The 24483-nt window shown below is 41.7% G+C and overlaps 1 protein-coding gene across 5 annotated transcripts in view; it reads left to right on the top strand.

The window, feature by feature from the left end:
- The window catches only part of GALNTL6 (polypeptide N-acetylgalactosaminyltransferase like 6), a 504553-nt gene that overhangs the window by 384838 nt on the left and 95232 nt on the right, over positions 1 to 24483 (top strand). For all 5 annotated transcript variants that reach the window (XM_081021716.1, XM_081021719.1, XM_081021718.1 and 2 more), the window contains exons 6-7: positions 15528 to 15713; positions 17250 to 17433. In XM_081021716.1, coding sequence (XP_080877842.1) covers positions 15528 to 15713; positions 17250 to 17433 — 370 coding nt within the window. The remainder of the gene's footprint in view (positions 1 to 15527; positions 15714 to 17249; positions 17434 to 24483) is intronic.

Genomic DNA, 24483 nt, shown 5'->3' with positions numbered 1-24483 from the left:
TGTGATGGAGCAGGTGCAAATGTTCTGGATTTGTGAGGGGTACTGGACCACAGCCATCTGTCATCCAGTCATCATCTTGTCATCATACAGACATGTTTTAGCCAAAAAATATCCACAGCATGGAAGTGATTCTGAGATGCTTTGTGTTGGACTGAATTTCAGGCATGCAGCAGGATACTCAGTGAGTTGTTTAATTAAAGCTTTATCAAAAAAAAAGTCTTGAGTATTTATTACAAAACCCTCCTGAAATATAATGGGGGCAAGGAGGAATTTCTCTGAAATTCTTTTAGAGGGACTAGCTACTTATCTCCCTTAGCCTTACAAAGTGGACAAAATTTTTCTGTTCCCCCCCCCTTCTTCTTTTTCTTTCTTTTTTTTTAAAGATTAAGCCCCACACCTTCCTCCAGTTTCCTGTTGGCTGCACTGCATAGAATGCCTTAGGAGCATTGCATGTCATTTCACATCACTTTGCTCCCAAAGTATTCTGGGAAGTGAGGGCAGTGGAAAGCCATGCAAGACTCTCTCCACAGCTTTCTGCCCCCTGCGCTTCATGAAGAGACCCAGTAAGTGTAATGTACCTCAATCTAACCATCTATAATTGCAATTACAAGTGGTCTTTTAGCAAATAAATTTAACTGAACAGCAGTAAGGTTAGTGACAGCCTGAGCTTAGATAAAACAGGTTGCAGAATGGCTGTTTGTTATGGAGAATTTCAAGCTAGACATTTGCTGGATTCATGGTGTCCAGCTATGTTTTTATGCATGTTTTCCTCCTCAATGACAGGTGCGTGGGGGAGCAATCCATGCCAGGATAATGGCATCCAGAGATAGAAAGCGTATCTTCTTCCTCTTCAGCATTAAAAGAAACAATGGCCCCTCCCTGTATGGATGCATTTCCAGAAGATGCACATACAGGTTGCTGTGGTTCATCAAAGAAGCTGTTAAAAATGAGTTGATGTATCTGGCAAAATGTGGCGAAAGCAGTAGTTGTTTAGGATAAATACCAGTAAGAGAGAAAGGCAGAACAGTCACTTGGGATGGGGTGGTTAGACTGTGGCTCTCCAGTTTCTGCTGAACCACAACTTCCATCATTGCTGGCCATTGATTGGGCTGATAGGAGTTGTAGTTCAGCAGCATCTCAACCATAGGTTAGTTACCCCAGAACTCAGTGCCCAAATGCATCTCTGTATCTAACATGTTGCTTGCTTTTTAAAAATGCAAATTGCATCAGTTGAAAGAGGCTAACTATTAATGGAATCAGAACAGTGATCAACACACTGTGGAGGAGCAATTTAACCCTTTCTACCCCAGCTATGATCCTGAGGAAAATCCTTTCTCTGAATATACCAATGAGTGCCGATTACTATCTTGAGAACATAATTTTTCCCTAGCTCTGCAGCAGGGAAGGGAAGGCTTAAATTGCTCTTCCACACAAGCTCTGATCCTATTAATTATTAGCTCCTCCTAGCTGATGCAATTTGTATTTTAAAAAATATGAACATTAGATGGAGATGCACATTGCACATCCTTTAGAGATTGACTCTTTTGAGCTGGAAGCAATTGTTTTAGAGCAATGGGTTCTCCCAAATCGTCCATGTTTTCTCAAAAACAAGGCCCACCATGCTCAATGAGACTTACTCCCACATAAGTGTGTTTAGGATCACGCTGTTAAATGTCTTACAAGGGAATTAAAGGGACGTCTGATATTCTGGTAAGCCCTTTGTTATCATGAAAGGATTGAGTTCATGTCAAACTATCAGCTCTATAATTTGAAGGAAATTGAGGCCATCTTAAAAGGGGGAAGAGTCAATATCAACAAATCAAATGTTATGTTTAATTGCTCAGCCAGCATCACAAATAGCATCACAGATTCTACATTCCTGATTTATACAACTGTCTCCAATGCTTCTAGTTCAGAATACTTGGTGTGACTATTACATAGTGATACTGAGACCTACAGCCAGCATTCCAGCGTGCCAACAATTTATTCATTCAAGAGGTGTGGATGAGCTAATGGAACTGCAATCCCTAGTGGACTGCATTAATAAGAAAACAGTCTGAGTGATACAAGATGAATTTTCAGGTCAAAGAGCTGAGATTTGTGGGTGAGATGCTGAACAATTGCGTATAAATGTTGTAGATGACTGTTGCCTTCAGGGAGATGCTAGTGTTGGACAGCAATCATAGATACTGTGTATGTCTACTGAAACAAATAAGCCAAATCAGTGGGTGGGTAATACAGTGGCTATTCTTGCAGCTCTCTCTCTCATTGATTGACATGTTTAGACATTGTGTTACAGAGAGTGGGAAGGAAGTGCTGCTGACTCTCAGAGTCTTGATTAAATCACTGGTAATATTTAAGACTAGCGAATTGCACATAATTACGAGGGACAGTATATGTGTATAGAGTAAGGCCTCCTTGGTTCTATGCACAGATGTCTACTTCTGTGAAGTCCCTCTTGGTGAAGGGAGACACATCCAGTGACAGGGGTGGTAGGCAAGCTTTGTGTCCCATGCTATGTCATCCCCAAATGCAGTACTTGAATATTTACTCCCTGGGAAGTGAATGGCATGCTATTATTTTTTGGAGAAGGGTAAAGAGTTGTATTCTAGTCCAATCTGCCACTGTTATCCAAGGCAGGGACCATGTTATCCCCTGCACACATGTCATGACCCCAGCCCAATAATACTTGAATCTGTAGTCCTCGTACAGCAGTAGCCCCAGTGACGAGATGGATCCATTCCCCAATCTTTCCCATATGGCTCCACTGCCATTTGAGCCAACGTATTGTCTGCTGAGCCTTGAAAAGACACCTCTGCTTCCAGATTCTATGGAAACAACTGTGGACTCCTTGGTGAATCAGGAGCTTCCCCCCAGTTTGAAATCCTGCTGCCAAAGGTTACAGAAAAAGGCAACAGCCCTTTAACTGGAGTACCAGGCAGGTAGAACATCAGTCTTAATCCTTAAAGGTTGAATTAAAAGCCAAATATTTTTGTTCCCATCCAAAATATTTCTTAAGCAATGCTCAAATGAACCCCTCCACATATTCAATGAACATGGTAGGAGTTAGCGATAAAGCACCCACTGATCACACATCTTCCATACCATATGCCACTGATACGTTGAAGCATATTGATGCATGTCTTTGTGTGTGTCGTGTTGCTATGTGCTTCTGAATATTTTGTGCTACTGCTTGTGGCAAAGACCTTCAGTCACTGGAGGCATAAGATGAATAATCAAGCCAAGCTTCTTCTAACTATATAATTTCTAAGACATCTAGCTAACACCATCCATTTCTTCGCATGCCCAGGCAGAGACTCCCCATCCCCAAGAGCCTACCCAGAAGAAATGAATGACTCATGACAAAGTGTTATGGGATTAAATTGGCCACAACTTTATTTAAACTTTCAGATATAGGAAGACCTTGGCTTAGGCATTGGGCATCCCTCCCAGAACCCAGCTGGGGATCTGGGGCACATCAAGGTTAGTCAGATCTGTCTGGGGAGAGGGCTGGCCTTGGAAGATGTTTACGCAGAGAGCCCCACCTCAATTTCGCTTCAACACTGACAACCTTTCAGTGCACTGACAACCTTTCAGGGTATGGCCAGTGACTCCCCTCCAACCCAGCCCCTTTAACGGGGAACCCATGGGGCGTGCATGTCACCACTGCATGCATTCCCCCCCTTTAGGGAAAATAGACTAAAGGATTTTGCCCAAGGCCTAAAACTGCCAAAGTTGTGACAATTTGCTACAGAGAAGGTGAAACCTGCCAATGCAGGGGAAATCCTTCCCGGTCCTTTAACAGCAACCATCGTAAGACCGTAGCAGTGCCCACATACCTGTAAGGAAAATAATAATAATAATAATAATAATAATAATAATAATAATAATGGCATTAAATAAAGGGACGGTAGGGTGGGTGAAGCTCTGGAGCCAACTGCGTGCTCACAGGTTGTTATACTCGAAGAGTGGACCAAGTGAAAACTGCTCACTTTTGGTCCACTCCGCTGGCCCTGCCTCCCCGCGCCACGGATAGGTTTATTTGAACTGAGGTTTGGTGGGAACCTTAAAGGGCAATGACATGGGGAGGAGGACCAGTAACTTTGCCAGAGAGTCTCAAGGGACCAGGGGTACTGAGCGCGGCCACGCAAAGTGCACCCTCCGGTTGATGGAAGAGCAGTTATTTTGGTAGTTCCTGAGATACTCTTTGTCCCCTTTGTTATTACTGCATAGTGATTGTTTTGGTGTTATACCACTGATTCCTAGATGATTTTGTAAATAAATGGTAATATGCCATTGATTCCTCTCCTCTGACATTTTAATACAGATAATCATTGCCGTAGTAGGATAACCTTAGAATCTCATTTAAAGGGGTTCTTTGATCTTTGTATTTAATAATGGGAGAATATAAAGTACATCTAATTAATCATCTTGGAAATCATGTTTTAATAACTAAGTTGTCTTTGTGCTTTGAACAAGACAAGGCATTAAAACAGTGATTTAACTTTAGTACCCTCTTCACCATAGTTTCTCATGCCACAGAATTATTTTTCAATCAGCCTAAAATACATGTTCTTTGTATGTTTCGTGATGTATAAAATCAATGAATGAATCTGTTTTGCAGTTTGCAGATGATTGGGCTGAGTAATGGAGAGGAAGGAACTAGGTATGCTAAGCTGAGCTAGGCTGAGATGTTTGGAGAAAACATGGGATATAAATGTAAGAAAATAAAGAAATTAATGTTATATGTATTCTTAAGGAACTGAGGAAAAAAGCTAAGAAAAGTTTTTTAAAAAAACATAACAAGAGTATATGTTTGCATCAAAGCAGATGGCTCTGTCATATCCAAAATGCCTATAGGTGGGGCATTATCTGAGGCTGCCTTGTGCAACAGTCACATGTATCACCCCAGCTATGTCCCAGAAAATGATGGTTGGAGTCAGCATCCTCATTCCAAGCCACTTGGATGCACTGGCTTTTTGGGATTTATCACAGTGCTTTAGTGTGATCCACTGTGGTAGTTTCATAGGTTTGAGACTTGAAGCAGATAAAAAAAAAGGGAAAGTAAACACAAATTGAAATATATTGTGTTTCTGCAGTGTTGTGATTTCTAAGCCTCCTTCCTGAGATTTGAAGGCGTAACTTAAGGTGTTTCTCTTCATCTATTCAGAAAGGAATATAAAGCTTATAGATTAAATGTAACACACCCACTAGGGTGGCTTGGTGTTCTCCCTGAACATGAAAAAGATTGAAATATACAAATCAGCTGCCACTCTCCTTTCCATCCTTCCCCAGCTCATGATTAATTCCCAGTGTTCCTTGCTTCTGAGCAAGCTGCCTGTTTCTGTATTACCTGATGAAAAGGAACCTAATAAAATGTGAAATTAATCAAAACGAGGGTGTAGCAAACTGGTAACTGCAATCTTCAAAACGCTTTCAGTGAAATATTTAGAAGACTATCACAGATAGTACAGCCAGTTAAAGGCTGATCATGCCATTCAGTCTAATGAGGTTTTTGCACAGCTGTTTCATACTGATGATGTCTTATCTATTTTGGAATAGCTGCCATTATCAGCAACTGCAGCACTAAAAGAGCATCGCAGGCTCATTCGATGAATGTTGTTCCTTTTTCACTTTCACTTCCTCCAACAAGCTACACTCATCAGCTTATGGAGGCTGAACTATTTCTGTATAACATAAATTCAACACTGACATGTTATAGCTGACAGGGTATTGTTTTCAGATTGATGGCAGCCATATATATGTTTTCCAATTTTGAAAGCTTTCATTTAATTGTTTTCTAATATTAATTTGAAATGTGCTTCTGTTGCAAATACTTGCATCAGGCAGATGTTTGTGACAGCACTGCATGGAGACAGAATATCTACACAACATTCCAATAATCTCTCTATTCCTATCATATATTTAGCAATTATCTTTTAACTTCCTTCCCACATGGCATGCATCAGAAACTTAAGTATGGAGGGATTGTGACTCTATGCAGGGAGGGCAAATTTTATTAGCCTTGTTGTGAATTGCAGTGAGTAGCACAGAGTGACCCAGCACAATGTTGACTTCCAGTGTGGTGTAGTGGTTAAGAGTGGTAGATTCGTAATCTGGTGAACCGGGTTCGCATCTCTGCTCCTCCCCATGCAGCTGCTGGGTGACCTTGGGCTAGTCACACTTCTTTGAAGTCTCTCAGCCCCACTCACCTCACAGAGTGTTTGTTGTGGGGGAGGAAGGGAAAGGAGAATGTTAGCCGCTTTGAGACTCCTTCGGGTAGTGATAAAGCGGGATATCAAATCCAAACTCTTCTTCAAACTCTTCCTTCCCAATTAGTTCATGCTACACTACAGTATGTAGCATCAGAATTCAAAGATTTTTTTAATAACAAAATCTACTGGGTGATCTGGTAAAATCCATGAAGTAATACTACCCCTCTCATATTTTATTGACTTCTTATGACCAGGCCAAAAGCAGACTGGAAAGGGCTGGGAAAAGTTTGCATCCTGCAAGCAGCGCTCAACCACTTTGCTGGAAAGGGAGAGTGAGCTGGTCCTTAATAACTATCGCCTCCATTCAGTGTTGTTGTTTAAAGGGGCTTAGCACTGCCTTAGTTAAAGAGCCAGTAAGTCTCCTCTCCCAAAGTGAAGGATTAGCTCTTTTTAAATAAATATAAAGTCCAAAGGAGTCCAAAAAGAAGTATACAGCAGATTGCCTTGATAACAAGATTCTGAATCAAGTCTCCAGGTAGACCACTGCCTAATAAACGAAATGTTTCGTTGTTCCGAGGCTGCAGAGCTTTGAAAAAGTTTGGGTAACATTGAAATTGTTGGAACAGATGGAATATGGACTTACTGACGTTGTTGTTTTCATAATATTCTGCAGTGCAGGAAAGCTAAAAAGTCCCTGTGAAGAGTTATTGGAATAAGCAGTTTTGAAAACTGAAAAGCTGCACATTCAAAGAGAACCGCAATGGATCGAAAAGTTGTATTGTGTAGCCTGCAGCTTCCCCAAATATGCTGAGGTTCTTCAAAGGCAGTTGCACAACAGTGCTCCTGTCTGAAGAATTTCATCTTACCCAAACTCAAATTTATCTGAATGTGAAGCTTTAAACTGATATGTTGACTTGGCATAGTTCTGTCCTAATCCTTGTGCTTAGGAGCAAATATCACTTTCCATGGGCAATTCAACCTCTTACGCAGGTGTAGCCCCCATTAACTTCAGTTGGAGCTCAGTTGTTTAACTGCCAATTTAGGGTAAAACATTAGCATTTCCTAAAAGTAAACAATGTATTTTTCATGTCATTCCATCCTAATATCAGTCAATCCCAATAATTGCTGATGTATTTTCATGAGAACATTTTTTCCCACACACACACAAAACTTTCAGGGAAATTTTATTTTGTTTATTAGATTTATATAACTCCCTTCAACATAAGATCTAAGGGTGGTTCACAGAATAAAACATAGAGAACAGAAGTCAAAATTGGGGAAAGGAGATACTGAGACATATTCATTTCTAAATGGAAGGTAATTGATTTGTAAAGCTCTATAGATGGCCGAGATACATGTATTCATTTTATACTATAATATATGTAAAAAAAATATGTATATTACCACATCAGTGGACAGTGATATTTAAGCAAGATTTGTGCAAAAGAAACCAATTGCAGCAGAACAGAAAATAGCGGCTCAAAATGTCAGAATTTATTGAAGCACATTTATACATGTCTACTTCTAGAACTTTCTATTGAATGAGGGGATATAGATTATTTTAATGCTTCTTGAGCAGAATATATGTATGCATGCTTAATAGGAAAGAAGCTCTAGAGAAGGGGTGGCTATCCTGTGTCCCTCCAGATGCTGTTGAACTACAAGTCCTGTCATCCCTGACCATTATCCACACTAGCTGAGGCTGATGGGAGATGGAGTCCAACAATGTCTGCATAACCACAGCTTAGTCTACAGTATTCATTTTCCTCAGAAGACTGATGGTTCAGAAGATGGTGCAGAGGAACAAGCATCCTGAACTCTGAAGCTTGAAAGTTTTAATCGCCATTCCAATGTCACACTTAATGGGATCCTCATTGGTAGCTGCAATAAAAACAAAGCAATGAAACAAACTATCTGTGGAGAATGACCTGCTGCTGTGTGTTTCTTTGATTCAACCCAACATAAAGTAATTAACTGATACCAAAAACATGCAAGTGCCTCAACAGTGGTGGGGCTCATTAGTGAGAACGATGAGACTGCTTATAGGAAAGAAGTACAGGGGTTAATTAAATGGTGTAAAGAAAACAATCTTATGCTTAACACCAAAAAAACCAAAGAACTCATAATTGACTTTAGGAGAAAGAAAAGTGTATTTTTACCATTGCACATAAATGGCGAGGAGGTGGAGAGGGTTGGTAGTTTTAAATACCTGGGCATTTACATCTCTGAGGACCTCTCATGGACTGCAAATATTAATATGGTTGTGAGGAAGGTGCAGGGGAGGTTGTATTTCCTGAGAATGCTCAGGGGACTGAATCTATCTCAGCACCTACTTCTGTCCTATTATCACAGTACCATTGAGAGTGTCTTAACCTATAGTATATTATCGTGGTATGGGAGCAGCTCTGAAACGGATAAAAAAGCTTTACAGAGAATAATTAAAATTGCCCAGAATGTTATTGGGCTCCAACTACCAACCCTGGATGAGATCTTCACGTCTCGCACTTTGAAGAAGTCACACAATATCCTGAGAGATCCCACCCATCCTGCTCACAACTTCTTTGAACTGTTGCCTTCGGGCAGAAGATATAGGACAATGAAAACACGAACCACACGCCTTCTGAATAGTTTCTATCCAAGAGCTCTGATTGCACTAAATAATGATCTCAGGGCCAGTTGCAAGAAATAGCAAGCAGGGAGTAGGAAGGAATGAGACAGGTTTTTAGGTTATGTTATGTTTTTAATAGGTTATGTTACATTCTGGAGTATGATATGTTTTTATAGATTATGTCTGAATAGGATGAGAGTGTTGGAGATACGTGCAAATGTGTATGTGAACCCGGTCTTTGGGTGGGTGTTTGATTTTCGTTGTTGTGTATACTGTGTATATACGGACAATGACAATAAATTTATCTTAAATCTTAAAGAACTCTGTTAAAAGTGAACTTTGTTTTATAATTAAAACGTATTTATAGTTTGTGTCTGTTTAAAAATAAAACTTCAGTCTGGGACACAAATGTATTTTGTTGTGAAATTTTCCTCTTAATCATACCACATCAACTAACCACAAGTTAAGAACCACACATATAGCTGAACAAACTTTGCTGAGGGTGTCCTAGAGCTGGCAAAACTACAGAAAAGGGCCACTGAGGCTGTAATCCTATGCACACTTAACCTGCAAGGAAGCCCCATTAAACACAGTGAGCCTCATTTCTGAGTAAATATTAATAGGATTACTCTAAGGACACAAAGGATTGCACAAATATATTAATGGCACAGAAAGCTTGAAGAGGATTAATTATTACAGTTGCCCAGGTCTTCCTCTAATTTCCCAGATAGAAGCTTTTGTCCTCACAGCAGCCCTGTGAGGAGGTTAGGCTTAGACCAGGGTAGTCCAGCTTTCCGTAACAAGTGGGCCGCAAAAGTACACAGGACTGGGGGAGCAAGGCCAAAATTGGATGTTTCTCCCCAGCCCTTTCTCTGCCTTCCCAAAGCTGGCTAAGCAACTGTGGGAAGGAGGCACAAAGCTCTAGCAGCGTCCTTGATCTTCTGATCATCTCTACATGTGACATTGGAAGCAGGGCATCTCCGCTGCCCGCCACACCATTAAATCGCAACCTTATCTCTTTTCTGACAGCAGTTTGTTATTTTTTGTAGAGTTCTGGAAATTTGTGGTGTGTACATTGGGACCATTTGGGGTGAGTGGTGCAGGCATTAGGAATGATTTTCCACAATGCCAGGAGTAGCTTAAGGTATGTTTTAAAGAGATTTTTAAAAAATAAAAATAAAATAGAAGTATGTCAGAGAGGGTTTCAGGCAAAGCAAAGCAAATGTCAGCAAAATGACAGGTTGCAAAATTGGAGTGACTTTTCACAATCTCATAAATATGTAAACCTTGGCTTAGTTGACAAGTTATTGTCAAGAGCAATTTGAAATTGTTACCATTAATTATGTCATATGGGTGTCATTTAGACATTGGTGTGTTAACAATGATCGGATAATGTACGTACGACATTCACAAAGTATTTATTTCTATCACAAAAATCATGCCGCCTCTGTTTCTCAGGCCACAAAATCGTTTAGCTCATTTAACATTCCAAGACATCATAGCACTTGAACTCCTTGGGAAAGAGTTACTATATAAATTTTACCTGTATAATGAGTACGTTGGTTTAAACACATACACACTTCAGAAACAGAGGAGAAATTATGAGGCTGCTTATGCTATATAATCTTCCTCAGATGGAGATATTTATGAGGCCAGTCACAGATCTTATTTCTTAACATGTCCTCAATTGTGTTCTTATTTACAAAATAGTAGCTTTGAGGTAGGAAATATATGCTGTTCAGGCCACATTCAATTCCTGAAGCTCTTTCTTTGACACTGGGTCTGAGTACAAAACTTCAGCTTCACATATTTTTAAAAGAAAACGGTTAGGGTGTGTTCACACCATGACTTCAGTCACATTTCACTTGTGTGTCTTCCTCACTCCCTCTGAAATAATCTTTATGTTGCTACATAGACATTTTCCATTCAGGGCCAGTGCAGAATAGTGACTAAAAGAGGAAAACATGGATCAGGAAGTTCCTTGTTCAAATCTCATGTCCGCAATCAACTCACTAGGTGGTCTTAGGCAAGCCATTCTCTCTCAGCCTTAGTCCTCCCAGCTATGTTTTGGGGGATCGTCATACTGACTTACCTTTCAGCAGGCATCCCCAAACTTGGCCCTCCAGATGTTTTTGGGACTACAACTCCCATCATCCCTAGCTAACAGGACCAGTGGTCAGGGATGATGGGAATTGTAGTCCCAAAACATCTGGAGGGCCAAGTTTGGGGATGCCTGCCTTACAGTGTTGGTGTAGCTATTACAACCAGAAGAGGGGCCACCAACCTTTCCAGAACAGGGTGCACATTTGCAATTTTTAGAAAGTTCAGTGCACCCCCCGGCAAACAAAATTCACTGTAGTCAACTGAATACAACCAACCACACCCTAGGGGACCCCCAACCTCTGATCCTGGCATCCAGCTAAAAAGTGGGCAGGTTTTAAGGTGGCATGTTCAGTGTAGGAGAGAATGAGCCAATGTAAACCTGAACTGGGCAATGACAGGGATGGTTGTGGGCAGGATTCCTGTTTTGCACTAGATGACCCCCGGGGTCCCTTCCAACTCTACAGTTCTACGTTCTGCTGCTTGATTCCCTCTCTGCATCTTTCCACACCCTTCACTCCATGTTTCTTCCAGTCCAGCTCTTTAAGGAGCACTGCTTTCACATCTCCCTTTATCTGATAATCAAATGGATAGCACCTGTCCATTGTATCTGTCAGGGAACTGCCATCGGAAGGAAGGGAAGTGAAAGGGCTCACACAGGTTGGGAGAGACTCAGCAGCTGAAGAGGGAACCAGTAGGGGGAGAGGAGCTGAGCTGAGGGAAAGGGAGCTGGAGGGATGGCTCAGAGACACTTCCAGCGAAAACAGTGGGGAGGTTTCAGGACCTCCTGTAGGGACACCCACTCCTCGCCGGAAACTGTCACGCAGAGAGTCCAGAAGACGTGTTTCCGTTAAGGAGCTTTTATGTTGGAAGCGATTCCGAAAGCAACCACTGTCGGAATCTGCCAGCGACTGACGGAGCCATGTTTAAGGGGCTCCGTTACAGACAGAGGTTTGCAAACTTGACCAAACTCTGAGGGACTAGGATTTTACACACAAGCAGCTCATCGTCCCATCACAGTATCCAATAATATGTTCCAAGAAAAAAACAGCAACATGAATGTGAAAGAAAACAAAAATCATCCCCACTGCCCTCCCAACACACAAATGAATATATTAAGCACTGTCTTTGTGGTGCTTTGGGTTGTCTTGTAGGCCTTCTTAGGAGTTTTTCACCCAGGGTAGGATATTTCTGGCTTTTGCTGCAGCTTACCATCGCATTGTTGAGAATCTGCTTTCTCAGCATGTCATGGTGCCCTGGGTTCAAGTTCCTCAGCGTTCCCTTCTATGAGTTGAAGATGCCATCTGTTCATCCTGTACGATTCACCACCCAATGTCAAGACCCTCTCACCCCACCCGTCTGGAGCTTGATAAACCATATGGATGTTTTTTGTTGCATAGCAGGAGTACAAAGCAGGGACTGGCAAGGCACAGGTTGAGCATCCCCCTCCCTGTCAGTTCTTGATGCATTTTGCACTGGTGATTGACTGGAATTGTTTCACTGGTTATTTCAGTCGTGGATGTTTATAGTTTAATGTTTTAATGGGGTTGTTTTATTGCTCATTTTAATTATGGTATATTTTTAATTATTCTGTATTGGTTTTTATGTTTTGTAAAATGCTTAGAAGCCACCTGGGTATTAAGCAGTGTGTGTGTGTGTGTGAGAGAGAGAGAGAGAGAGAGAGAGAGAGAGAGAGAGAGAGAGAGAGGAGGAGGAGGAGGAGGAGGAGGAGAAGAAGAAGAAGAAGAAGAAGAAGAAGAAGAAGAAGAAGAAGAAGAAGAAATGTGTAGCCGTCATTCATACCCTATTTGCCTCAATTCAGATAAATTATTAGAGGAGGGGAAACATCAAATAGTGTTACCACTGATTTTCTGGGCAATGCCTTTGCATCTTCAACAACTGCATGACAGGCAGAAAATCAAACTGTGTAACTTTCACTATCACTTCATGCTGCACTGTTTTAATTTCTTGTGACCACATAGCTACTTTAGGGCCAGGCCGTGTCAGTGGGGCAGGGGCAATTCTAACATATGAGCAGGAAGGTTGGCAACCTTGATTTAAGTGCATCTCAGGGAGCTGAACCAAGCATTTGAGCATTCTGCTTGGGCACACTTAATTACCAGGAGAAAAACGCAACTGTCTTGCTGCTATTCTTTCTATAAACTCATGCCTGCATTAAATGAAGATAAAGATGGCCACACACACACACAACCTACAATGGAGAATTTGTTTATTGGCTATCAGTAAAGGGGCCATAATGCTGCCCTTCATCATTGCTTGTCATACCACTGACAACCTATAAAACTTCTGCTTCTGCATAACTCTTTATTTGTCTGTTCCTGTGCCAGCTTAGACCCTGGCAGGTGCCTGGCATGTATCAGCAGTATGATTTATTACCTCATTTAATAAACAATGTGAAGAAAAGAATGAGATGTTTTCTTTTAAAATTACAAATTAGGAGCCTCCTCTCTCTGTTTAATGACAAGACCCCTGGCTTCGTCTCTATTTGAGGTGCTCCATTTATTGCCCGGGCGGTGGGGATGCTGCCTGTTGTTGTTGTTTTTGTCGCTCTCCAGCCTGTCCCTGGAAGTGAAATTTATGCAATACCCCAGCATACAAATGAAAGCATCCTAGCTGAATATTATATTGACATGGCAAGCTTTCCTGAATGGATTCCACTGACAATAAATAGCCTGGATGTCTTGTCTCCCCAAGATTTAATGACCATTTCATTTCAGTTGGATTTCTCTTTTCCACATAACAATATCATTCTATAGAAAAAATTGCCCAGACATTTCCCTCCCCACCCTACACCTTCACTTCTACTCTTGACACAGAGTATGTAGGTTTCTGGGAATGCTAGACTTTGCCAGCTTTGAGCAGACTTCCCGTGGTTAGGGACATTTCCATGCAATCACTTCATGCTCTGAACAAACCAGTTGGACAGTCATTTCCTCTTTCCAGAGAAACCTGGCAACTGTCAATCTGTGAAGTACCGTATATGTAAACCAGGAGCATGTTAGTGTCTCTAACCCCCACTGCCTTCTGAAAATATGCAGCCAATAGTCAGGGTAGGTATTAGACTTTTTGTGAGGTTTTTCCCACCTGGTGCCTGCCTCTCCTCCTTGTTGGATGCCCTTCTCCCTTACAAGCACAGATTGCTCTTTGATCCATGGCTGTCTGTATCCAACTCATTTGATGCCCAAGCCCCTCTGAATCTGCCCCTCTTGGCTCAGGACTCAGACAAATCCAGTGCACAACCCTACTATTTACATAACAAACCATGTACACATGCTTGCATCACATTCACACAATTAATTGCATTCATGGCTAGCTTAGCCCATGATGGCTGGTAGGAATAGGTGAACTTTTCCATTTCGACTTCTGTTCCTTTTGCATTTTTCCAATCTTATGTTCAGTTCTCTGCATTTCCACACAAGTTTGCATTTTAAAAAGAAGTCATTGTGAAAATTATTTAGCATGTTGGTGTGAATTTCTCCACACTATTTTGCCTAAATGCACATCTTTGCAAATAATTCCTTTTTGTGTTATTTTCACTAATATATGCATTTTATGCATTTTACCCTAATATATGCATTTTGTTACACATTACTTGGCTAGAGAATTGCATTGCAAACTTTGGAAAGTGTGGATTTTAAAGGATGGGTGTGCTTTGGTTCACTTATTGTTTTGGAAAGAGTTGATTAGGTAGGTTCACTTTAAATGACTACTGGGTCAATTTGGGGGGCTGGGGGGCATTCTTAACAACTGGAGATACATATGGTTTGATCTGTTCAAAGAAAGAAATGAATTGGATAGGGTGAGGTGCTTCATGCAGTGTTTGTTTTTTGTTTTTTTGTTTTGTTTTGTTATGAATGTACTCAATAAAGTTGTTTTTTGAAAGGGCAAAACTGCAGGCGGTGATACAATTCTGTTGTTTATGTTGAATTAGAAGACAAAAAGAGAAAGGGAAAACTCCCAAAGGCACCGTCTCCTGATGCAAACACAGAAGGACTGAATAAGACAAAATACTGCTTGCTTTTATTAGCAAAGTCTTTGCAACTGTTCACTTGCTACATGCTGTTGTCCAATTGCTGAGGTTGCTCTAAAGTTGATTCCCTCTTGGCCTTACCCGTCAAAGCCCGTCAGTTATCCTGATTTCACAGCCCAATGTTAATTTTTTTTCCTGTGTGTCTTTTTGCATAATTAATAGGACTAGCAAGCCCACTTGGAAAGGGCATCATTTACAAAACCATATGCCAGAATGTTCATCTGGCCTTAGGCAGAAGGCACTGGAGGGTCAATGAACACCCTGCAGTCATTTTGGCTGTGATTATATGGTAGATGGAAGTTTGCCAACAGTGAATGTGCCGTGAAAAGGTCTAAAATGTCACTGGCTTCCTCTGTGTGTTTAAACAAAGAACATTTGCAATTTATGAAGCATTTCAGAACGGGTTCTACAAATAATAAGGAACTCTGAATGAGCTAGAAGGGAAAGCTATTGAGTGCTGTGTTGGTAAATATTATGTGGTGTCCAGTGTTATATGTTCTCAGCTCAACCGTTCATAGGTGATGTTTCCATGTTCTCCTCCATGTCTTTGCAGAACACTTGAGAGAAAAGCTGGAGGAATATATGGCACGTTTTGTCAAAGTGAGAATTGTGCGCACCAAAAAACGGGAAGGGCTCATTCGCACCAGACTACTTGGAGCCTCAATAGCTAAAGGAGAAGTCTTGACCTTCCTCGACTCTCATTGTGAAGTCAACGTGAACTGGCTGCCTCCTTTACTTAGTAAGTTATACTGGAACTTACAACATTAGGATTTTCATGGTACTGAAACATATACTTTATCTCATGAATACATTCAGGATGTACATTTCATTTAGTACAACCCGCCAACAGCATCTATAACTCACCTGTATATTTGGACCTGTATATTTGGACCTGGAAGTGAAACTTTCTAGACTGTAATGCAAAATAGAATTAGCAGAAGAAACATGATGAGAATTAAATTTTTTAGGATGGAACTCTTATTCATTTGGGCTGAATTCAGCACTGGTAGCTTGAGTTGCCCACTAGTGGATCTTGAGGAGGCATGTTTTGAAACAGCCTTCCCCAATCTGGTGTCGCCCAGATGTTTCGGACTACAACTCTCATCAGCCCCAGCCAGCACAACTGTTGTATTCTGAAACATTTGGAAAGCACCATGTTGGGGACAGCTGTTTTAGAACATCTGACCATATACTGTGCCTTTTATAGAATTATTTGTTTATGTTGTCCAACCTAGTAAGGCTGGATGAGCAACAATGGAAAACACAGCATTTGAACCAGGGGGACAACATGTCCACTTGGATGATTCTGACACATCTGCCTGGAAAATAATTCAGAACTGTTATATTTGGGGGTGACTTCATTGGAACTTGTGATCTGAGCCTGTTGACCATTTACTATCTTAATCAATAGCCATTTACCATCTTCATCAGTGGCTCCCACCAAGAGAGGCTATCATAGCTATGCATCTAATGTGTTCTACAGGCTCTCTGTTTTGTTTCGTTGGTGCTGGTCATTGGCCATAACAGAAAAGATTTGATTTGATTTGACCTAAGCTCCAGATTTTGCATTTTTCATGAATGTTGTAATACAGCTCTCAGCAACTTAACTATACATCAGAATATACATGGTGAGAGAAAATATATTTTTTTAATATTTGAGATGGGTCTGTTGAGCAGATTAAAACATTAACAGAACAGAATTCTGTGTCAAAGTGACACAGTCAAGAATTAAATAGATATGCTCCTCCCTTGCATCTCCCCTCAGCTGCTATCAGAGAAGAAGCTGAGTTGCAGAAGTCTGATGTTCATATTTTTGGAGCCAGAATGAGCAGCATTTTCTCAGTGCATTCTTGCTGTACATACTCAAAGCTAAAATGACAATTCTTTTGCTTTCTGGTTTTTATTTTTTATTTTTTTGCTTGCTCGCTGACTCCTTAGGTGACAGATTGGGGACAGCTTAGAGCAGCAAAGTGACAGAGATATAGATGACTTGACTTCTGTGGGTCTCGCTGGGATGTGACTCTCTTTGAAGAACTATAATGGCTTCTAATAACAGGCCGAGTGCGTCAAGCCCGTTGCAGATAGAGGCCGGATGCAGATTTGAAAGCTGAAATGATTTTAGGGCCATGGGGAGATGCTGAGGCAATTTTCAAAACTTTGAGGGGCGGGGGAAGAGGAGAAGTAAAAGCCTAAGGGATTTACTTTGCGGTAAATGTGATAGATGGCTTGGCTAGACGTACCCTCTTTTTTGTATTTTTATGCTTTCGTCTTTCAGATCAGATTGCGCTAAACCATAAGACCATTGTGTGTCCCATGATCGATGTCATTGACCACAATCACTTTGGGTACGAGGCGCAAGCGGGAGATGCCATGCGTGGAGCCTTCGACTGGGAGATGTACTACAAAAGAATACCAATTCCGCCAGAGCTCCTGAGGGCTGATCCCAGTGACCCTTTTGAGTAAGTAGCAGCGATACCAAGCATTAGAATGAGACATCGCAGGCAGCAGTTGCAAGAACTGTGGCTGCAGCAATAGAGGCAGGGCCTTCTGGGCAAATTAACCTCAAATTAAAGATGGCAAGTGGGAAGCAGCAACAAGCAAGAGAATGGTGGGAAAGGTCAGGATGTGGAATCGCAAAAAGGGGGTAGATCACTCTCTAGAGTTCCACTGCCTCCGCTGCTCTCATTTGAGCAAGGAAGAATCCAGCCAGCAAAAGATTCCTGTTCTTTACTGTTAGCAGGGGGGAATATTGGGAGTGATTGGGGAATAAATGCATCTGTGCTGATTTTCTTTACTATTCCATGGAGTAGCCTTTGAAGAGACATTAGTTTATTATTTCTTTGCTAGAGATTGATGCAACAGATGAATCAAAAGTAAGCTTGTTTTCAGCTAGCAAAGCCCCTATGTATGATTGATGGTGTTGCTACCATATACATCCTGCTATAATTTAAACACAGGGGTATAAGGCAGCTGACTTGTGAATAATCTCAGATAAGCCATCGTCTTATGCCTGGTATTGGGTGGATGAGATAATTCACAGTAACAATCTCCCAAGGCACCACAAAGTTGAGTCCATTTTTGCTTTGATTTTATTTTTGCCTGTCATGCAAAGGGGGATTTATCCTCATCAGCCAAGAAAGTGAGAGGAGAGGGCACCAAGGGAGAGGAAGTGGAGTTATGGCCGGCGATCAAAACCACAAGCCAGTTAAACTGAAGTGCTTAGTATTCAGAAGCTGATTCGGTTCTTTTCACATTAGAGGGACTAAATCAGGAGACGTTCAAGATGCTGCACTTAAATGGAGTCCCATGTATGCAACCAAATGACACTAACGTCATCAAACACCATTATTTTGTGCATAGATGCTGGTTACTCTTATTAAAGTACCAAGTAGCATTCAGACATGATAGCTGCCTACTTTCCTAGTTCCATTCCATTTTACGACTATGAACAGGCAAGAAAGTGTATATGATTACTGTGGTCAAGCCCTCTTGGACAGTGGATTTGCATTCCTGAAATAACCACAGCAAGAAGACTAAGGCTGTGGGAAAGCAGGGAATCCCTAGCCCAATGACCCATTGACCCACACCAGCTTGACAAAGCACAGTGAGGTCAGAACAAGAGAGAACATGGTAAGATAAAGCTGAATGTAAGGCAAATCAGGACAATCTGGGAGCTTATTGGTCCAGCAAATGCCTGGAGCCAGCTGTGGTGTTAAGTAGATTTATGGCAAAGACAGTGTCCCAGTCTCTTCCTCCTTGTAGGAACACTGTGGGTTTAAAGGAACAGTATTTTATTCTGAAGGTTTGTACTGAAGCCTTCTGCTGCTTCTGGTCATTGCATGGCAGTAGAGGAATAGCCTTCCCAGCTGCATGTGCTCCTGGAATTCAGTCCGGAGTCACAGGTTTGAGGTTTGCCTAACTTCCAGGCACCAGGGATGGAGGGATTGTCTTCCCCTACATAGAAATTTGAATCAGCATCTCCCAGGTCCTAATCCAAACAGTCTCTAGCCATTACGCTACTTTGCTGAAGTTCAGTTCCAGGACATCAACAAAATTTCACCACCAGTATTGAAGCTTTACACTTTTCCAAAAAGTGTGCTCAATTGCTTTAAGCACAATTGATCAGCCCATTTGTTTGGGATTATCAAGGCTTGCTCTTTTCTTAGAGGAAGCAACGCAAACTGGTTTCAGATTTACATTATGTTCCTAAAGTTTGGTAGTACATAACTCCCAGCGGAGGGACATGTGCAACTTTAAAGGGAGATTAAAATCTGTTTGTTCTGTTTAAAAGTCTAAGAACTATTAATGCCTCCCCTGGTACTTCTAGCTTTTAACTGCATTTCACTCCTCAATAAATCTACCTGCTGCAATAAAATAGGGAGCACACGATTGCAGGCCATGTAAACAGCAGCAACAGGCCATACCTAGAGGTTTGTATATCCATTTGCTTTACAAAAAGTCATAGAGCTGAATGGAACCTCAGGGATCATCCAGCTCAACCTCCAGGGCAATAAAGCAAAGTAAACTTCACTCTTCCAAAAATGATCAAGTGATAGTTCTGTCTTAAAATGACTTCCTTTGCTTTGGTTAAATGCACCAGTGAAATTATATGCAGCTTCAGCATACAACATGCCCCCTTCTCCCTATACGCATAACTCCCTTTTTATTGAAAATTTAAAAAGTGACAATCTGATGTGTAAATGTGGAGAAGTGAATGGAATAATGAGAAACTGAGGGAAACCAACAACTTTGCCCATCCCTAGACTGGATGCAAAACAAGGCTCTGACAGTCTGGCTGGATGCAAGGCATGCCAAGCAGCTTCAAGCTAGAGGTAAGGCAGGGCTTTGGTTGGATGCAAGGCAACTTCCATGTTATCTCAACTCTGGGTTCTGAAATGGCATTTTAGGCCTGTCCTTGTAGTCAATCAAATGGTAAACTAAAAAACTTAAGACTTCACTGGACAAAGTTATTACGGCAAATAATGCAGAGGAAATAAGTTGAGGATTGCTGGGGTAGGGAGGGGAGAGATACTTTGGGCTGGCCCTGTGTGTCCTGCTGTTTTAAAACAATATATCAGCAACAGTCCCTTGTTTAATATCAGCATCAGCCATCTTTACCTCACAAGAGGGCGGAGGGCAGTTGCTTGTGAAGCAAACAAATCACTGGGGTCAAGGAGACCCAAGACACTTGACAAGAGGATGTGGAGGATAAACTGGGGTGGGGTGAGGTAATAGGTCTTGCCCTCTTTTATGTATTTGGAGAGTGCAGGCAAGATGATAGTAAGCCAGTTCCCATAGTCTTTTGAGACAGAATGCTGAATTCCAAACAGCTGAAAGAAAACTCCCACTCATGGATTTGAGGGAAAGTGTGTGAAGTGAGGACCATTTCCTTAACTTTCCGTGTGCTTTGGGATAGTGGAGTCCAGAAACAGCACGCTAGGTGGGGAGGAACCAGTGCACTAGCTTCCTGGCAGGTGGGTCACCTTTGCTTACTGGGAAGACAGGGGGAAAGAGGGGAGATTGGTGCGCTGCAAATGCACTAGTGGAGCCAGTCTGGTGCTCCTGCCATTGTGTCTGCACTACACCGACCTTCTCATCACCTTGCCCTCTTCTTCATCAGAAGCAACAGCAACCCCACCTGCTGAGAAGGTAGGATAGCAGCTCCGCCCCACTGTCTGAGCCACTTCCAATTGCTCGGCATTCCCTTGCCTGCTGAATCCTGAAACACCAGGCTTGACTCTGAAATGAAGCTCTCAGAACAAAACCTGCCACCACAAACTATTCTACCCTGTCCTTATTACTGACATAAAACACAGGAAGTAATTAGCTGGTATAGAGTGAAAGTCACCGTTTTGTACGTTTAATTTGATTTTATGCTAAAGACTGCATTTGGTTCTATTTAATTAAAACTCCTTTGGTTAATAAGTTTCCTATGGATTCAAGGATTTCAAACGGTTGCCCCTACCTTTTGAGAAAATGCTTGAAGATGCTAATGAGGTTAGTATAAGTAGGGTATAAAAAGAATAAACAAGGGGGGGCAGATACTGCCTAATGACTGCACACACTTTTTTAAATTGAATTTTGTTCTTAAAAAAAAAAAAGAGGCTTCAGCTTGCAAAGGTAATCTATAAAAGTATCCAAAAGTAAAATGGAGCAGGTTAGAAAACAGTTATTGGCTTTAAAGATAAAGAGAAAAGGCATATAGCTCCAGGCTCAGTTAAGCAGAAAATGAACATCTGATGCCTTTCTTAGTGTTGCCCCTCTATGAGTGGTCTGGTGGGTGGCAACCCAAGAACAGGGTTTTTCTGCAGTGACTTCCTGTTTATGGAATGCTCTCCCCATGGAGGCTCGCTTGGCACCTTCACTACATATCATAATAAGAACAAAAACCCCACAAATACATTTAAAAGGCCATAGATTGTTTACTCAGTGCCTCAAGATTTTGATGGCAATGATATTACTGGGCACTGGAAAAAACTGCACTCATGAAGAGTGCTACATCTGCAATAAATTGCCAAGTACAGTGGTACCTCAGGTTAAGTACTTAATTCGTTCCGGAGGTCCGTTCTTAACCTGAAACTGTTCTTATCCTGAAGCACCACTTTAGCTAATGGGGCCTCCTGCTGCTGCTGCGCCGCCGGAGCCTGATTTCTGTTCTTATCCTGAAGCAAAGTTCTTAACCTGAAGCACTATTTCTGGGTTAGCGGAGTCTGTAACCTGAAGCGTATGTAACCCGAGGTACCACTGTAGAGGAACACTGATATGGTTTCCTTGGTTCTAATAACCATATTATCTTACTATGGTTCAAACCAAGTGAAAACCTAGCCTTTGGAAAGGCGGGTGGAATAGTGCTGGTTATGTCATGTTTTTAAAATAGAAACTAAAGGCAATGCATTCCTCAACACAATAAGAAGGTCACACCATCTGCTTCAGATGTGTCACGCATCTGAAAAGAAACAACAATCAGTGTCTGGTCACTTAAAAAAAAGAAAAAAGATAACTGTCTGCCCAACTATTACGGCAGAGGATGCAAGCAGAGAAAATTGTATGACTATGTCTTGCCCCTACACAGACAATCAAAGCTATTCTGCCAGATAAACTTTTGCTGTGACAGTGCTAGGCAGCTTGCTGAACAACCATCGGCAGCCTTAGCAGGTAACATTTGGAATTAAATTACCTCTTTTGACCATCATCTTGTTTTGCAACAGGAGCAGAGGCTTCCTACAGGACACTTTATTGCTGTGCAGCAATGCTTGATTGTGGAGAATTGGGACACTCTTACACCCTTGAAATACGAATTGTTAGTTTATATTGCACTTACATCCACATTGTCGCTCACATAGCAGATTGCTTCCTGATTACAAAGCAAACAAGAGCCCAGCTGCAGAAAATGCAATCTTTGTTTTGGTCCTGGGATTTTTTTATCCATCTTTTTTGTTTTTTAATAATAGTAATAATAATCATTAAGTCCTTGTTCCATGCACATGCAATTATAGAGAAGATAAAAGAAGAATTTTGTCTGAATATTTGTAGTCCCAAGTTATGTGGTCTCCCATTCCAGAATGTATGATTCTGCATTCAGCTCATGGTAGGAGGCAGATGATTCACAGAAAACTTTATGCAGCAGACTTGGAGACACAAGCAGGGTCTTCTTGGGGCTGCTAGGCCACAGTTGCCCAGACAAACCAAAAGGGAATCAGGCACTCCTCTACAAAGTCTACCTTAGGCCTAAGAAGTTACGTTTGAGCTATTTCCCCTGTCATTTCCTCTGCTTACTGTGCCTTGTATAGGTTGTGTTCTATATTGCAATAGGTCAATCAACAATTCTGAGTATGCAGCTTTATGATCACTTTTCGAAGACTATGCAATGTTATGCTTTTTGAGCATAGCAGGACAGCACGCTATGCCTTTTGGTTTGCTGCAGTATTTTTTTCTTCCGCAGTGGGCATACCAGTTACTGGTGTGCATCAAAGTTGTAGGGCAGCATTCCCCAACCCGGTGCCATCCGGATGTTGTTGGCACACCAGTCCTGATGGGAGTCACAGTCCAACAACATCTAGATGGACCAGGTTGCTGAAGGCTGTTGTAGGGGATGCTGGGACATCTGGGACACATGCACCTCAATATCAGTTTCCTCACCAGTGTGCTAAATTGCAGGGGGGGAGAGTGTTGCTTTTCAGAATGCAATTCTATACCAATAAACCTGGGAAGGTGCCTCATTAAAGCCAGTGGGGCTTTTTCAGATTAGGCATGTAGTACTGGAGTGCCTTGCTGCTGAGTAAGTTTGGAGAGTCTGGACATAACATTTGATGGGATATAGTTTGATAAGTTATATAACAAATATATATATATGTTTCCTAGGCAAGAGGGAAATGTACACTCCGAAGCTAAGGTTTCCAAAATTCTGCACTGATAGCATGCCCTTTGGATAAAAAGTTGATGGTTTGGGGAAAAGCACTGAAGTTTTCCTGGTTTCTGCTCTCCATGGTTCCATGGCTCTGCTTTCTCCCTTTCTAAGTAAAAATAAATTGCTTCTTTCCAGAGCTGTCAATTTCCCGCTACATTCCATTAACTTGAAAGGATATTTGGGGGTGCTTTCATATGTCATGCAATTGGTATCGAATCAGGTCAGCACATGCGCTCCAGTGGCCAATTTCGGTGCGTGTCAAAGCAGTAAAGTGGCTGCTGTGCTGTATGCGGTGGCTCCCGTGATAAGCATTGTGTTTGTTTGGCTAGCAATGTGACTCCAATGTGCCCTGCATTAGCTACCTCTGCCCTGAGAGATAGAAACCACTGAGAGCCTAGCCAGCAGCACTGCATATTAGTGGGCAGTTGCTCCACTGAATTTTGAAACTTGGTTGTCAAGGGACAAAGTTTCAGTCAGTGTGGGACTCGCCTGTATCAAGGCCCCATATCACAAGATTTGCCTCATACGGAAATTGACTTTCCTTATGTCATTGTGGTTCCTAAACCTTGCCTCATAAATTGAAGTAGCCCAAGGTTCGTTTTTCTAAACTGTCACGAATGCCTTTTAAATTGAAGAATCCCAGGGTAATTACTGGAGCCAAACACATCAACAGGAGAAGAACAGGTGACCTGTTGCCCTGGGCAAACTGCTTGAGTCTGACAATAACATTTGCAATCTCCTTAAGAAGAAAGGTAAAGTATACTGCTTTGAAAAAATAATAATAATAACTCTATTGAAAACCTTGGTCCAGAGCATGAGCCAAATTTGGGGTTAAATTAACAGTTTGCAAAGTGGCATGGATTAGAAGCTTTTCCCTACATAAAATTAGTTAAATTCACAGCAGGGGAGTTTTCCATCCCTAAGTAGCCACCTGTGATGCCCTGGGAGAAGAAGGGGCAGGAAAGTTTCCTTCCATGAACTTCCTTAGGTTGCCTAAGGATACAGGCCATTACTACTAACTAAATACTGAACAGCAGTCTAAGTCAAGTTTAGCTTTTTCCTGCTGTGCAAGCATTCAGGTGTGACTCGTCTAGTGGGGCAG

Source organism: Podarcis pityusensis (genome assembly GCF_964106645.2).
Source record: "Podarcis pityusensis genome assembly, chromosome: 9".
Lineage (NCBI taxonomy): Eukaryota > Metazoa > Chordata > Lepidosauria > Squamata > Lacertidae > Podarcis > Podarcis pityusensis.
Note: the sequence above shows the minus strand (reverse complement) of the source record. Positions and strands in the feature narration are given on the sequence as shown.